The 16,564-nt window shown below is 41.1% G+C and overlaps 2 protein-coding genes across 2 annotated transcripts in view; one reads left to right on the plus strand and one right to left on the minus strand.

Moving 5' to 3' along the window:
• Positions 1-333: 333 nt before the first annotated feature.
• LOC148355099 (zinc finger BED domain-containing protein 4-like) lies at positions 334-4,347 on the minus strand. Its single transcript, XM_088350203.1, has 2 exons — positions 4,295-4,347; positions 334-1,768 (listed from the first exon to the last, which is right to left on the minus strand). The coding sequence occupies exon 2, from the start codon at positions 1,603-1,605 to the stop codon at positions 334-336; it is 1,272 nt and encodes a 423-aa protein (XP_088206329.1). The 5' UTR covers positions 1,606-1,768; positions 4,295-4,347.
• A 10,271-nt stretch (positions 4,348-14,618) lies between these two features.
• The window catches only part of col24a1 (collagen type XXIV alpha 1), a 152,555-nt gene continuing 150,609 nt past the window's right edge, over positions 14,619-16,564 (plus strand). Inside the window, exon 1 of the mRNA XM_088349367.1 lies at positions 14,619-14,871. Within this exon, the coding sequence (XP_088205493.1) occupies positions 14,819-14,871 (53 nt within the window). The 5' untranslated portion in view covers positions 14,619-14,818. The remainder of the gene's footprint in view (positions 14,872-16,564) is intronic.

The following is a 16,564-nucleotide window of genomic DNA, read 5'->3' on the forward strand; positions in this document are numbered from 1 at the left end:
TTATAATACTCATATAACTGTTTTGAATTACATTTCCATAATTTGATAATGGTGACACGCCTAAGTGTACATCACGTTAAAAAAAAAAAATCCACTGACTATTGTTACTTACAGTGTTATTACTACAGTGTTATTGTTTACAATATAATGGTACTGTGTACCTGACCTGTTAACCTGACTGCCCATCTTGCACATCTGGTTAGCGTCTCTTCTTGCACTATCGGCACTATGGTAAATAACACAATACAGCTTTATTATATCTGTACACTGAAGGACACTGAGGGAAACTGTGGGAGTCAGATCCATCGACATTTCGTTCTGTATACACGTGTACTAGAATGACAATAAAGTAGATCTGAATCTGAATCTGAATCTGAATTTTACCATGTCAACAATGTTATTCTTGACATCATCGGTGACAAGCACATCATGCTGAAGCCACATCATGGAGAAAGCCGGGTCCAGGACAGCTGACCTGATGTAGACTGGGTCTGCAAATGGCAGCTCTTCCCCTGATGCAGCTGACAACATCTTCACATTAACGAAGATTCCCCGGAACCGTTTCTTCAAAGAGAATTGCAGGCTATGGATCATGCTTCCCAGGAAGCGCACTTGCGGCTTGAGTCTTTCCAAGTGGTGGTTAAGAGACAATACACAGGGGAGGACAGAGCTAATCGTCACAATCTTCTCTCCCTGAGTAAGATCAGTGGCCTCTGCAAATGGCTGTAGCACATCACAAAGTTCCTTCATCAAGTTCCACTCCCCAATTGAGAAGACCAGCTCACTGTGTCCCGTGTTCTGAACAACACTGCACAAGTCCTGGTGACTGAATGAGAGCACTGCCTTGACTTGTCGGAAAGTTGAATTCCACCGTGTGTTTACAGCAGCGGGTATCCCTCGCTGATCAAACTTCTCCTCAAACGCATCTTTAAAGGTGCTGGATGTATGCAAGAGAGAGCTAAGCTTGGAGCATTTTGCAAAGGAACTGTTCATGATCCGTGCATCCTTGAGACCATCACCAACAGCTAACTGCAGAGTATGCGCAAAGCATTGCTGACGTTTAGGGCTTCCTCTGTTGATTGTGCGGTCCACAGTCTCCCAGTCACCTCTGGAGAGGTCTTCCCACAATTCTTCATCATCCAGATTGTCATCATCGGTTACTTCGTCATCTTGATCCTTCGGAAAACAGACTGAAAATGCTCGCTTCATATTCGCAGCATTATCACAGATTATGAAGTCGAGTTTTTTCCGAATGCCATAATCCTCACACAGGGAATCAAAGGCTTCAGCAATGCGCTCTCCTGTGTGAGATCCCTTGAATCTGCTGCATGCCAGCAGGTATGACTTCAGCATGACTCCTTCTGAGGTTGTTAAGACATGGCCAGTGACTCCCAAAAAGCCGCGCATCCTCCTATCTGACCAAATGTCTATGGTAACCGACACATGGTCTACACCAGCAAGAATCACTTTGATCTTTTCTTGCATGTCTGCAACAAGTGATTCTATTGTTGAAGTTATTGTTCTGCGGCAGATAGGCTGGTATTTGGAGTCGACCACAGACATGAAGTGCCTGAAATGTTTATTTTCCGTCATTGAAAGGGGCATGCTACATCAAATCACAAGATCTGTAACAATAGCATTGGTTATGGACTTCTGTTTGGGATGATTTGCTGAATATGCTTCCAGAGGACGAGACTGGATGAACTGTGATATTGCAGGCTGTGTAGTATCAGTGCAGGCGTTTCTTGTCCTTTCATACTCTGCATATCTGTGAAGCAGATGCAAAAACAAGAATGAGATGTCCTGTATGGTTGGGCAGACATGAAATCATGACATATGGTTAAAAAAACAGTTGTTTGAAACTTTCTGTATTTTTTTTTATCTATCTTCTGGATGATATTACTTAATATCAAATCAACTGTAACTGAAGCTTTTACCACATTTTTTTACTTTTTTATGCTCATAAAGCTGGTATATCTTAACCATGTGATAGTTAATAAATAAAACAATTTATTTAACATTTCCAACCATGAAATCAAAATTTTTAAAGAAAATAATGAGCTAATATTTATTTTTATACTAAAAAGTTACTAAAAAAAAACTACAAAAAAAACTTCCATAATTGTCGACTTAGTGGTCTTAATTATAAGATTGGATTAACATTATTGTCACTATTTGATTTGGAGACTACTGGCATAACTTTTGATCTAGCCTGCACGATTGAGGCGGTTTTAGCGTGATGACGTTGTAGTCTGATTGGTTGTAGCATAGTCCAGTAGTACACAGAGGCATTTGATCAACGCAGCCTCTCGGATGGTTGGCCAGACTAAACTCGTGTGATGAGTTTATCACACGTTTATCACAGTTTATTAATAGTCGCGATAGCCAGGCTTTATTGTTGCACTTTTATTGCACTTTATTGTTGTCAATGTCTACGCATAGGACAGTGTGGAACGTAATTTCGATTCCGTTTTATGTCAAGTACATTTGAAGGAACTGGCAAATAAAACTGACTTTGACTTGACTATGTACGATCAGCATGCCTGTGAAAAAGAGCGGATCCCCCTGCAGCTGCCGCCAACCCCACACTCTCCCCAATCGTGGAAGGTGCCCTTTTGCCAACACTTCCAAATTATATGCAGATTGAGACTATAACATTAAGGCAAAGACACATTTTTCAGGGATGTGATTTTTCCGCTAATTCGCGGAATTCCGCTTTCGCTCCAAAAATAAAATTTTAAAATTTCCGATTCTTTTAAATGGTAAAAAAAACGATTTCGTCTCGACAGCGTTCCATTTTAGTGTTTCCGTAACTGAAATGAAACGTACTTGCGATTGGTTGAAGTCTCCGTGTTGACCAATAAACGCGCTCCTTATAAAGGCGTAGGAGTATGCCATTGTTCATTTCTCACACGTTTTTGCCGAGTGTTTAAAGAAAGATGTCCGAGATCGAACGCAAAGATGCTCCGCGAGTTAAAGAAATTGCTAAGATCGTAAAAAAACAAGTTTCGATCGGACTGGTTAGAGAAGGAATTATCTACAAATGTTGGTGACCCCGACGTGATCCAATGTAGCGAGCAGAGACGGGAGTCGTAAGCGGAGTGTCAAACAAAGGTGCCAACGAAAGCTGCTTTAATGACATTTAAACTGGCGATAACAAAACAAACACGAGAGTGGCTAGAACCGGCCGAATTAAGAGTCCCCCTAGGAACTCGCTAACTAAACAATGGTTCCGTGGGTGAATTATGTACAACCCACTACAGTACTTTCATTTATAGATAACATCTTCTTCTATAACAAAGACATTTATGGTATGTTCTAATATGAGTTACTTTTCATTTGGTCATGATACAATTATTTGTTCATGAAATTTGAACTCTTCAACATGATTTATGTGTTAACTTAGTAATCACATGAGTTAGATATGATGATATTCTCAGTGATAGTTTTTAATAGCAAAGGCAGTCCAATGTTTTTTAATGTGACTGATTTTGAGTTGACTTAAACTGTAATTTTATATGGGATAGTTCAAAATACATTGAAAATGTATGCTGTTGTTTTGTCTATTTCTTTGTCATCTGAGTGCATTGAAAGTACTTAAAAACACGGAAAACCCATGACCTCCGGGGGGCTTCGCCCCACTTCTCCCCCCACCAGGGCACTGCCCTGGACCTAGCTGGGTGCCCGCGGCCCCCAGACCCCCGCCTAATTTTCAGATAATTTCACTTTGGTCAAATCACATCCCTGATTTTTGATCATGTACAGTGCACGTGTCCTTCTCAACTTCACCGCTTAGCCTACCCTATTTTCTCAATTAGACAGCCCGTTTATCCGTAGCTCCTAGCTCAATATGCCTGGCTTGTCTTTTGCGTTACCCGTTGTAGGATAGACGAGGCACTATGAGCACAAATGCATTCGTTTTACTCAAACATACTGCAATGTTTATAAAAGTAAATGAATGAAGCATCATTGACGCAGGTTACGATAACCTCTCGTCTCTGCATAAGAATGTCACAATGATAAACTGAAACCCCCCTGTGCAGCGGCTAAATCGCCCTGCCGCTCACTCTTAGCTAACAACCAAAGAGTAAGCAACTGGACTTTTTAGAGATTGAGCTGTAGATGTTCCTCATGGAAGTTCCTCAAGCTCAAATTAGAAGTCCAGTTGCCTACAACTAAACTGTATGGATAAAATGACCTGGGTGAATGACAATATTCACAGACATTAGCCAACATCCAACTCACCAGATATTAACACATTGACAAACAGATATTAACACTGACAAACACTTACTGGGCAGAATGGCTCTTCAAATGTCGGATGAAATTTGAGGTGGTGGTCTGGCTGTCCGAAATTTTCCCGTTGCAAAATTTGCACTGCGCTGTTCGCCGTTTACCTTCTTCACAGAAGTTTTTGAAGCCAAAAGTTACTACCCTCGGAGCAGACATGCTGACTTCAGGTGGTTGCCGTGGAGGTGTGTGGCGCATGGGCAGAGTGGGCGTGACATGAGAGCGTTTCTCAGCCCGCATCCCGTACTGTAATTGTCAACATTATTTAAATAATGAAATATATATATATATATGAACACGCAAGTCATTCAAGTCATCGTGGCTCAAGTCAAGTCAAGTCCCGAGTCTTAGATTGCCAAGTCCAAGTCAAGTCACAAGTCATAAAAACAGCGACTCGAGTCGACTCGAGTCCAAGTCACTAAGTCTCAAGTCCCCATGTCTGCTTTGCACACACGTAACCTGACCATGTGTCGACGCCAAGACAGACAGCAATAAACCATAGTAAAGAGTATTCCCATGGGTGAGGCAAGTAAACAGTAGACAATAACAACAATAAAAGCTATACTTTTCAAAACCATTGGCAATATGGTCAGACAAATATTGTGTAGCTCTGGGATGAGGGGATCACCTTGTCGAAAAGCACAAAGAGCGGTATTTAGAGAAACTGGGGATAGCAGAGCTAGCAACCAACCCATACCTTCTTCCTCCTGACATACTCACAGATCTAACCAAATCGTTCAGTCTGCCTGACTTCAGTCCACTTGGTCTGTACTACTATATTGTAAATGGAGTATCCCCATACACCGGTGCTGATCCAAATGCTTATAAAAGTCTGAATGTTTACCAGTTCTTTGTAGCTTGATGGTAACAGGTAGCCCGAGCGTTGTTGCGTTGACAGGGGGAGACACCTCATATTGGCAATACACTAACTAACCTTAGCTGTGTACAATGTTGGAGTGGGTAATCAGGAAGAATGGGAGATATCCCAAAGGGCCAGGTCATGTCAACCTGGACATTGGGCTGGCTAAGTGAGAAAAATAAAATATATCGGTCACTTGGACTATCTAACCTTACTCGTGCATTCACCCTTTAGTCAGCTATTTTGCCACATTCAGCGCAACAATTTAGGTGAGTTTTACCATCTGGGGGAATTTCCCCCTCCCAAATTTTAAGTTGGTTTGGCCAACCATTATTCATGTTTTCTGTAGTGTAACAAAACAGAGCAAATGATACGAGTCAGGTACGATAGAGGGCAGAAATGTGCAAGGTTAGGTGGAGCCAAAAAGACAGGAAAAGGAAAAACAAATGCATTAAAAGGTCTGTTCATTTTACTCATCTGCAACCCCAACGGAAGTTATTAAATTGAGGCTTAAGACACACTTCTATTCCAAAGCTTATGATTGATACACACCTCATATTCTGTTTTGTCCTGTCTTTTTCTGACTGCCTGCCTGGCTGATACGAAGGAAAAGGACGATTTGAGACGAGTCAGCAGACCAGCGTCTGACCTGAAGCATGTCAACCCCTGCTTTTACCAGCTGGCAGAGATGGGAAGCTGCGTCGTGGCCGTCATAGACTTTCTGGACTAGTTTACAGGCTGGGGGCGTCGTTGCTGTCATGCACTTTCCGGACAAATTTTCAACATGTTACCTAGTGTTTACTATGTTTGTGTACTGTAATGCTAAATGTAATTCACCCTGGTCCTCCTGAAAGGGGGATTACCACTTGTGAGGTCCCTTCTCAAGGTTTCTCTTTTTCCTCACGCTGAGGTTTTGAGTTGGTCCTTGCCCGCATGTTGGTTTAAGATCAGGTAATTGTGTCATTGTAATCCTGTGCAGTCCTTTGACACATTTTTGTGATTAAGGGCTATATAAATAAATTTGACTTGACTTTACCTTCAGAAAGAAGTAAATACTGGGATGCATAGATATGTTTATACAATATCATTAATTTCAAGTGACAATAAATGACCATAAAGGGTTGTAGCTGTATTTTTATTTTAAACACAGATTGCAGGTTCGAGACCCCTGCTGTACATGTTTGTGAAAAAGGATTAGCAGATAAAGGGAATTGTAAGCCGTGACTTTTCCCCCAAGCTTTCAACCCTGCGGTTTATGCAATGATGCAGCTAATTTATGCATTTTTCTAACGGCCACCAGGGGCGCCGAGCAGTAAAGGTAAGAGTGAGAAAGGTGGAATATAAGTGTTGAGGATATGTGTTAATGTAACTTTGCGCTTTGTGCATTAGAAAAGCTTGCATGAAAAGACCCTCATCATGGAAAAGGTGTCAATTGAAGGGGGAGGGCTAACTACCATATTGGGAATCATTTTACGAGTGTTTATTTGTAAGCAACGTCCAACGAAGGAGCATTGTTTAAGGTGGATTCTTATTAATCTGTTGGCATATTTGTGTGTTTTGGAGTAAATATTTTACACGGTGGATTCTATGCATTGTCCTTGATGTAACAAAGCCATTTTTGCGGACATTCAAAGAAGTCGGTCAGTGGACATATTGGTGAGTTACCTCGGCTTTATAGTTTCAGGGTATCTTGTTTCAGACTCATCATGATGTTTCTCTCATGAGTATAGTTTGAAATGGTCATCATATCTTGAATCCCAAGAGTTGAAGCTTGCAGCATGATGTATTTCAGTCTCTTGTGACATTGTATAGTCAGGCATTTATTTATCAAAAGCGTGTTGTAAGAACGTTAAGGGGTTAAGTTACGGTATACTATCCAAACTCTTTCTGTGTACAGACGCTCCCCTACTTACAACTATTGGACATATGTAAAACGGTAGATACGAACATTTTTTTCCGGATGTCGAAAAATATCCGAACATTGCTGTAAGTTAGATTTTGTATAGTGTGCACCTTTTTCCGAGTACTGGAAGGCACTGTAGTGCTTCTTTTCGCTGCTACTGGTGTGTGGCGCTGTGAGAAGTCACTCAGCATCCACCCCGAAGAAGAAATCCGCTACCTTTTCCTCGTTCGTGTGTAAACATAATCTGTGTAATGTATCTCTAGCACGCTAAGAACTTTGACATTTGTCTTGTTTGATATCTCGTGCATCCATTCAATATGGTTGGTGTAAAATGTAAAGGAGAGGCGAGCCTTTTCTTTGGAAATTAAAGTGGAATAAGAAAGCTTGATGTGGTTGAGAAGATGGTTGGATCGCTCTCTTTCGGCCACTTTCTACCATGGAGGAGGAAGTCGCCTAACCACTAAAGCTCAGAATCCACAAGTAAGTTAAACTTAACTTTATTCATCTTTATAGAGCATATTATTCGATGAAATTTGTATTTTTTTAGTACAAAACAATACAGGTTACTTATACAAGCCGTAAACACATTTGTATGAACCTTAAACATGCAAAATATAGTACTGAAGCAACTTGCAAAAAAATTCAACTTACGAATGACCATCGTCTGTACTGTTCTAAATATCTCATGTTTCAATGTGCGCGCATGCAACTTATGAACAGGTGCGGCTTATGTATGTACAAAATAGTTTTCCTTTGAAATTGTACTGGGTGCAGCTTATTATCAGGAACGCCTTATAGTTCCAATTTGCCAGTAATCATTTACATATATGTATAAAAAGAAAAAGGAAAACATTCATGAAAAAAATCAGTATGTGTTTGGAAAAAAGAATCCGGTACAAACAGTGTCTGGAATTTTCTTAAACGGACCATGAAGCGACTGTCTCAAGTGGCAAAGCTGGTGAATGTGTCAAGAAGAGTGTGCCAAAAACAAAATGAGGAGCTAAACACCAGGCAGTGCCTCCCCGGGAAACGTTTGTTCCTTCCCTCGACAATTCCTCACCCCGCCTACTCCCTGAAGGAACTTTCACTTTCTGCACACACTTCCCAATTTCCTCTCAGCCCAAACAGCCACTTCACCCTGGACTCCCCTGGCCCCTCTTACTGTTTTCCCATGGCTGCCTAAGCTCTGCGAAAGCACATCGTCGCATAAACACTCACACACATACTCAAATACGGAACATTGTCTCTCCTGTTGAGTGCAGCCTATTCCACCATCTGTTGAGCTCCCTCCCAGCTGTTGCCCAATCACTCCTGGCTCAGCAAAATGACTGAGCAGGTGAAATGCACACAAAAAGGAAATGTGATGAGGCACAGAATAATTGCATGCCGCCGTTCTGCAAGTGGTGTGACTTGTCAACCTGATTTTGAATTTCAATCCCTCCATGTTACATGTATGTAAAGCTGCATTACACCTACCTTGACAGAATAGGGTGTAAGTTTTTGAGAGTGGACCCAAGTGAAGGGAAGTAGGTAATGAGGCAAGAGTGCTCAAAATAAGGCTGGTATTCAAGAACAAAACCAAGAATAAAATAACAAAGAAACAAGGGGGCACTAAACAAATAACATGTCCAAACAAAGTAAAACCTGACAGTACCCAAACCAGAAGAAAACACCAAACCGGAAATGGTGATACAAGGAATAAAGTAACAAAGAAACAAGGGCTTTCAAAACTAATAACATCTCCAAACAAAACCAATGACCTGACCCAGTGTGCTGTCCGAGCAGAGAATATAAAGTCTTTGGATAATTAGTACAGGTGTGTCTTGCTCCACCCCGGTTGGCGCCCTCTAGGGGAAGGTGGCATGCCAGATCTTAAAATGGGGATCACTTAACCAATCATACAGATGTGAGGTATGATGCATACCTGTCAACCTCCACGGCCCCATGCCTGTACAAACTGTAGTATTTTCCCTTACCAAATACAAATTATTATTTTTTTCGGAATGATGCATGATGGGAAATCCTCAGGTGGCAGACGCATGCGCACAGTAGCATCAAACCACCGCTTCTTTTGCAACAAAAACAACTATACTGAGATAGAGGGTACCGCGGCAAACTAGTTAACCTTGATTGATTTGCCGTTTCGTGATTGACGGTGTTTACCGGATAATACCCATAATTGACAAATTTGCGTTTTTCCGTACAGATTTTCTTGTACGTCGTACATGTCTTAAAATGCATAATAAACGTACTCTGTACGGCAAAACCGTACAGGTTGACACGTATGATGATGGCAAATTTTGCTCCTCCATGCCCCTTACAACCAGTTTTAGGACTGAAATGTTAAAAAAGAATGCGTTCCTGGAACCAGCGTCCCCTCTAAGCTGCGCGCGTGCGCAATTGCACACTGCTCGCACATTCTCAGCGCACAAGAAAATCTAGCCAGCGCACAAAAATGAAGGCTCAAAATTACTAATTAAGAAGCGACTTAAGTCAAAGTTACAGTGCATGAAGGTAAAAATACACGGGTTCTCCTGACGTTGTGTCCTAAATGCGGTATTTTGAAGTCGAGTCGAAGTAGAACGAAGTTGAGTAAAGTTAGTAGAGTTTGTCGAGAACTGACTTCTTCGGCTCGGCTCACTTAAAGGAACCGGCTCTTTCGGGTCCTAAACGGCTCTTCAGGTTGTTTTTGCTTCTTTAATCCCAACATGACCAAATATTATGTAAAATTATGCACAAAATGACTTCAAAGAAGGGGGAATAGAAAATACCAAAATAAAAAAGTAGTGAAAAGCTGAGAACAAAAGAAACAAAAGGAAGAGAAAAAAAAGAAGGAAACATTTAGAAAAAAGCCAGAAAAAAAGAAAAGAAAGAAATGTAGGAAAAAAGTAAATAGAGAACAAAAAGAAAAAAAGTAACAGCTCGGAAAAAATAAACACGATGACACAATTCTTTCTAAAGGAATTTCAAAAAAAGTAGAAAAAAACACGGAAAAAAGGAGAAAAAGTTTGTGTTGCATTCAAATAATTTCCAATTATATCAAGTGAATCTTGTTGCCAACATTGTACTTCCACTAAAAATGTGATTAAGTACAGTTCTGTATCTTACAACCGACTAAATAAGCCCCCCAAAATGTTAATAATATGCGACAAAATATATCAGGAAATAAAAAGAAATGGATATCTTGTGAAAGAATTGTAAGAACAAACGACGTTTGTAGGCCGTACAACCTTTGCAATAGTACATGAGTCAATTCATTCAAAAGAGAAAAGAGGATGGGGTGCTGGAGCCCATCCCAGCAATCATCTAGCAGTGGGCAGGGGACACCCTGAACTGGTTGCCACCCAATTGCAGGGGACACAGAGAAAGACAACACACTCGCTCATCCACACCTAGGGACCATTTGGAACGACCAATTAACCTGACATGCATGTCTTTGGAATGTGGGAGGAAACCTGGTTGCCGGGCGAAAACCCACGGAAACACTGGGAGAACATGCAAACTCCACACGGGAGGCTGCAGTAGCTGGACTTGAACCCTGAACCTCTGCACCATAAGGCTGCGCGCTAACCACCTTGCCCTGCTCACAACATTTCAACTTTCATTCCAAACTACCTGACGAGCCGTCTCTCCTTTTATTTACCTGGTTTGTCTTTTTTCCCAGTTCACCTTCACGACTGACTTTCGTCTCACTCAGGCCAAGTGTTGTAGAAAGATTCCATATTTCCAACATTTACAAGCCTCTGTAAATGTTCTGTAAATGTCATAAAAATGTCGTAAAAATATAATCTGCCCCCGAACCTGCGCATGGTATCCAGGTCTGAATACGTACGGTATTTGGGACAAGGCCAGCCACACTTCCCAGTCAAAACCAAGGCACAGCATAGCAACATACTGCAAGAAAAATAAATCCATTATTGTGCCCGTATAACCATTGATGTATTGGTAGAATTCAAGAAAGGGTTTGACGGAGTATGGCAAGCCGACTTGTCGGCCACCATGCAGAAGAACTAGTAAACTAGCAAACTATTTCAGACCATTGAACAGCTGGATGCTAATGCTAACAGAGCGGTCCTGATGAATGGCATCATCGGAGCACGGTTTCAAACCACAGTTGGTGTGAGGCAAGGCTGCATTCTCTCTCGATCTTCATTCAACATCTTTCTTGACCGAAGCGCCGGACCAACTTCAAGGTACAGTCAGCATAGGACAGTACCACAGATGGGGGCGGGTCTCTTAATGGCCTTTGGCTTCAGCCTGTCATCTCTTTTTTCTTATCAGGTGATTTCTTAATTTCAGGACGGATTGTTTGTTGTAACATGTTTGTAAAAAGAAATAAATAAGAAATACAAAAAAATACCCATAAAGTGGATCTTTGAGTGGTTTGAAGCATAGCCAAAATCTTAAAAAACCTGAGCCCAGGCCTATGATCTCAGTGATTACGTTTGGGTCAGGCTGAGTTTCTCTCTCGCTGACTTTTTTTTTAAATTTTCCACCTGTCATTATTCTTCTTTGTCTATCTGCCTCACGGTAGATTCTGAAGGATGTACTGCTCCTGTGGTCTATGGTCCAATTTTCAACCCGTCAAAATGAAGGTCAGCCTTCAAATCGTCCCTCTTAAAAAAATACATCAATGATGGAAAATTGTCGGTTTATGTAACATCTGCAGACATAGAAATCCAAAATATGTAAATGTTTATACAGTCTTGTTAAAATTACATTTTGTTTCTGTCACAGACCAGAAACGGACACAGGACCCAATAGCGCTCGTTTTCTCAGTTTTTATTTATAAAGCGGGAGAGCAGGGCTTGCTTCCACGATCCAATGGCTGATGGACAAGAGGAGCGGGCGGTGTGGAAGTGGCACTTCCGGGTCTAGCGAGAAGAATCGGATACAGGCGAGAATTACAAGTCGCTGGCCGGGACTGGAGAGCAAAGGCGTGTCAAGCTCGGAAACGAGGTCGACAACAGGAGGCAGGCGGGTAAAGGGGCAAAACAGATCAGGTAACAGGCAGGCAGGACGGGGCAAAGTCAGGTCCGGAAACAGGTTGGCAACGAAGATCAGGCAGAGAAAAGCAGGGCAGGAACAGAGTCGGACGTAAGGGCTTACTGAGCTGGTGGCAACAGTTCGCATAACGATCTGACGGCTTCCTCTTGAAAGCCGGAGGTTTAATAAGAGTGCATCAGCCAATCAGCTGTCCAGGCTGTTGGGGCTAATTAAGCAGTCACAGGTGCTCTTATTCTGTAATCATGACAGTTTCATGGAAGATCTGTCCCCCTTTCGCGCACAGACCACGCTTGGCGGCAGCCGCCGCCGCCTGACCTACAGAACTGGTAGCGTGGCTGTGGCTGGTCTAATTCACCTCTCCTCATCCCGAGTCCTCACAAAAAAAATGTGACATTTGGGGTTTGGCTCGGTCCTGCAAACCAAATTAATTGGTTGAGCTCGGGCTTGTCGGGCTTTGGAACCCAGGTTGGCCTGTTTAGGCCCCATCTTACCTCTGGTTTGAAGCCCAGAGACAAAATGGATATAGAGTCTCTCTGCCAATGGTTTGTTTATTACTCTTAAGATTGCAAAAGCCAAGAAATTCGAAGGGTTCCCTGCCTGGGTGGGTGTACACGTTTTTTTATTTTTCATTTATTATGTGGCTGTTTTAAAGAAGCCTTTCGGGCAGGTGTGGCCAACCCGGTCCTTAAGAGACGCATGTCCTGCATGTTTTGGAGATTACTCTAACTTAACTTAGGTGATGCAAATTTAAAGCTTGATAATGACCCAAGTGATTGGACTTACCTGTAATTGAGCATAGTTACTCCAATACATGCAGGACAAGCATTTTTTTTAACTAGACAGTTAATTTAAGGGTAACGCGCAACCCTTTGAGGCAAACTGAATTACTTCTAAAATGCAACTGACAACATTGTACAGTACGAACGTGACACTCTCATACTGTGTGAATCAACGAATAGAGTTGTGGCGCACTGTTTTCTGCACACGTGTGGCAAATTCTATCGATGAAGTCACAAGGCCAAGCTTGATGTAATTCAACACCAGCAGCTGGTAGCTAGAAGTTGTACTGGACTGAATGTTGTCCCATCAATGCAAGTCAAGGCACATAGCGCAACCCACCGCCTGCAGCTAAAAACACAGTGTACGTACAGCGCGTGGAGAAAAAACCTCTTCCGACTGTCAGCTGTTCTGTGAATGAAAAAAAAAAAAAAAAAAGAACTTTTCCACAGCTGAATTTGTGACCGTGCGTGCGTGCCTGTGTGTGCAAGGTCTGTAGACCTCAGTGGTTGGAATTTCGGTTCTTTTTAGAGAAGTGGCTCTTTCTGCTCACAGACCATTTTTCAGTTTTTTATGATATAATTTTAATAATTTTATTAATAATCATTTTATAAAATGCTTTATGCTGCTAAAAGCATTTTTTTTTTCAATCTAGAGTGAACTTATACCTCAATTAAATTGCAACACAGATATAAACACTTATATTGACCAGTGACAAGTGCCTTTAAGAGGCAGAAAGAAAGAGGCGGTGGGATGGGGGTATAAAGAAAGACAGAAAGAGAAAGGGAGAGGGGGAGAGAGAGAGAGAAAGGAAGAGAGGACAAGAACGAGAAGGAGAGAGGGATTGAGAGAGAGATAGAGGGTGATATACACGGAGAGAGAGAAAAAGGGAGAGAGAAAGGGGTAGAGAAAGAGAGTGAGAGACAAATAGAAAGATAGGGAGAAAGAAAAAAGAGAGAACAATAAGAGGGACAGCAACAGAAGGGGATTGAAAAAGAGAGAGAAAGGGAGTAAAACAGAAAGGAGAAGAGAAGGGAGAAAGTGAGAAAAAGACATAGAGAAAATGAGACAGAAGCGAAGGAGATAAAACGAGAGGGAGAGCAAAAAAGAAAGGAAATGGATGATAAAGATAAAGAAAGAGAGATGAGAGAATGAGAAAAAATTAGTGAAAGCGAGACAGGTTAGAGAGCAAATGAGAGAAAGAGAAAAGTAGACAAAGAGCAAGCGAGTAAGAGAGCAAGAGAGCAGGACAGCAAGAGGGCAAGTGAGAGAGAGAGAGAGAGAGGGAGACAGAACGAGAGAGAGAGAGAGAGAGAGAAAGCGAGAGAGAGAGAGAGAGAGAGAGAGAGAGAGAGAAAATACACAGAGAGAGAGAGAGAGAGAGAGAGAGAGAAATGGAGAGAGAAAGAGAGTGAAACAAATAGAGAGAAATAGGGAGAACCTGAGAGAAAGAGAAAAGGAGTCACAGAGCAAGAGAGCAACAGAAAAATGGAGTGAGAAAATGAGAGAAAAAGCAGGATAGAAAGAGCAAGAGAGAGAGAGAGAGAGAGAGAGAGAGAGAGAGACAGAGAGAAAGACAGAGAGAGGGAGGGAGAGAGAGAGAGAGAAAGACAGAGAGAAAGACAGAGAGAAAGACAGAGAGAGGGAGGGGGGAGAGAGAGAAAGAGATACTCAAAGTAGCCGGCTCTAGTCGTTATTTTCTAAGAGCCAGCTCATAGAGTCATTTCATTCACGAAGCACCCACCTTTAGTGCGCCTCCAGTTTGGATGTGGAGGCATTCTGGTTGTGTCAGTGTGCACGGCAGCAGCGCTTTGGCGCAAAAGCAAGCCGGCAGCACAAGATGAAGAATCACTGAGCTGACATTTCCACTTTTTCCCCAAGCATTAACTGGCTGCTTTCAAATATTTGCCCATGTGCAGGTTTCTTTTCGAGTGCGATTCTATTTTCATCCAGATTTCTGCTGCCTGGACAAATGCATACAAATGCATTTAGGAGACCAACGGACAAGGAGTGGACACGTTTCCGCGGCAGCAACGTAAGAGCTTTACTTTAAAAGTCATTTTCTGTGCTTTGGAAAGCGTTTTTGTGATAAGTACACGTTTAAAGCGTGTGTAATTAGAACATTGTTCTGCTCGTTTGTTGCCGTTTCCACTGAAAGCCTGCCAAGTGTTTGAATAGTATTATTGGGAATTCTGGTTCTTTTGAAAGAACTGGCTTTTTCGGCTCGGCCATCTAAATAAGAGCCCGCTCTTTTGGTTCCCAAACTGCTCTTTTATGCTTTAATCTATATATTACCAATTATTGTGTAACATTATGCATGAAATGTGTTAAAAAAGAAGGGGAGAGGGTGGGGGGTTGATTGTGTGTCAGAAATTAAGAAAAAAAAGGAAACAGAATAAGAAAAAAAAAAAGGGAAAAAAGAGAGAAAAAGTTAGGAAAAAAATCAACTAACGAAGAAACAAATAAATGAGAAGATTTTAAAAAACAAACAAAAAAGCAAGAACAAAAAATGAAGTAACAAGCTACGACTTTGGTAGTATTTATTTAGTAGTATTTTGGAGTATTTCTGTGGTATTTTTGTAATATTACTGTAGTTGCAGTTTTGTAGTACATTATTTCTGTAGTAGGATTTTGAGGTATTTCTGCAGTATTATTGGAGTGTTTCCATAGTATTCTTTTTGTAGTATTTCTGTAGTATTTTTGTAGGATTAATATAGTTGTATTTTTGCATCGTCTCTATAGTAGTACTTCTGTATTAAAGTATTACTATGTCGATTCTGTAGAATTTTGTGTTGAATTTATTTAGTATCTCTTTTGTGTTATTTTTGTAGTAGTGTATTTGTATTAAAGTATTACAGTAACAGTATTTTCGTAGTATTTTGACCTGTATTTATTCTTTTCAGAATTAAAGCAAAATTGTATTACAATGTTTGTTTTTATGCACTATTTAGTGTTGTAGTTATTTGGTAGTATTTTGTTGTGTTTCTGTAGTAGTGTATTTGTATTCAAGTATTACCTTCATCATATTTTTGTAGTATTTCCGTCATATTTATTTATTTTCAGAATAATATTTAAATCATATATAAGGTCCCTGTTTTTAAGCAATACATTTGATATTTAGTTATTTATTTGGTAGTATTTCTGCAGTAGTATATTTGTAGTAGACATGCAAAAGGTAATTGGGAGAAAGTTGGGACCCCAAAATTCATTACATTTTGATCATTTTCATTCGGCAGGCAATTAAAAAGCCCGGTGGAACGCATGTGGCCCGCAGGCTGTACTTTGCCCACCCCTGGGCTAAAACATTAACTTCTCTGGATATCGCTTGAACTCCATTGGCTGCCTTTTTTAAATCTTGAAACTCCTTCATTTTTTACATGTAGTTAATATTTGAATAAAAGTACTATAAACCATGCACGAGTGTTCATAATGCTTTTAAGAAAAATGCTTATTCGGTATGATGGGGGAAGTCAAAGGGGGAGTAGTAAAAGTTTCTTGAACAGTGAACACAGTGCTCAATGCACTGTCATGAATTCTATCCAGATGTGCTAAAGGGGTTTTTACAACGCATTCCTTCAACTCTCTCTGCTCTCCCTGCAGAACCAAGCTTACTCCTTGATATTCATGCGAGCTTGAAATGATCACAATTCTTGTTTTTGCAGAGTGAACATGAGAAGTTTGAGTTTAGTGTGTAAGCATCAGGGGTGGTCAATACCGGGAGTTTTAGT

The sequence above is a fragment of the Urocampus carinirostris genome, chromosome 12 (genome assembly GCF_059441175.1).
Source record: "Urocampus carinirostris isolate Australia breed hairy pipefish chromosome 12, RoL_Ucar_1.0, whole genome shotgun sequence".
NCBI classification, from domain to species: Eukaryota; Metazoa; Chordata; class Actinopteri; order Syngnathiformes; family Syngnathidae; genus Urocampus; species Urocampus carinirostris.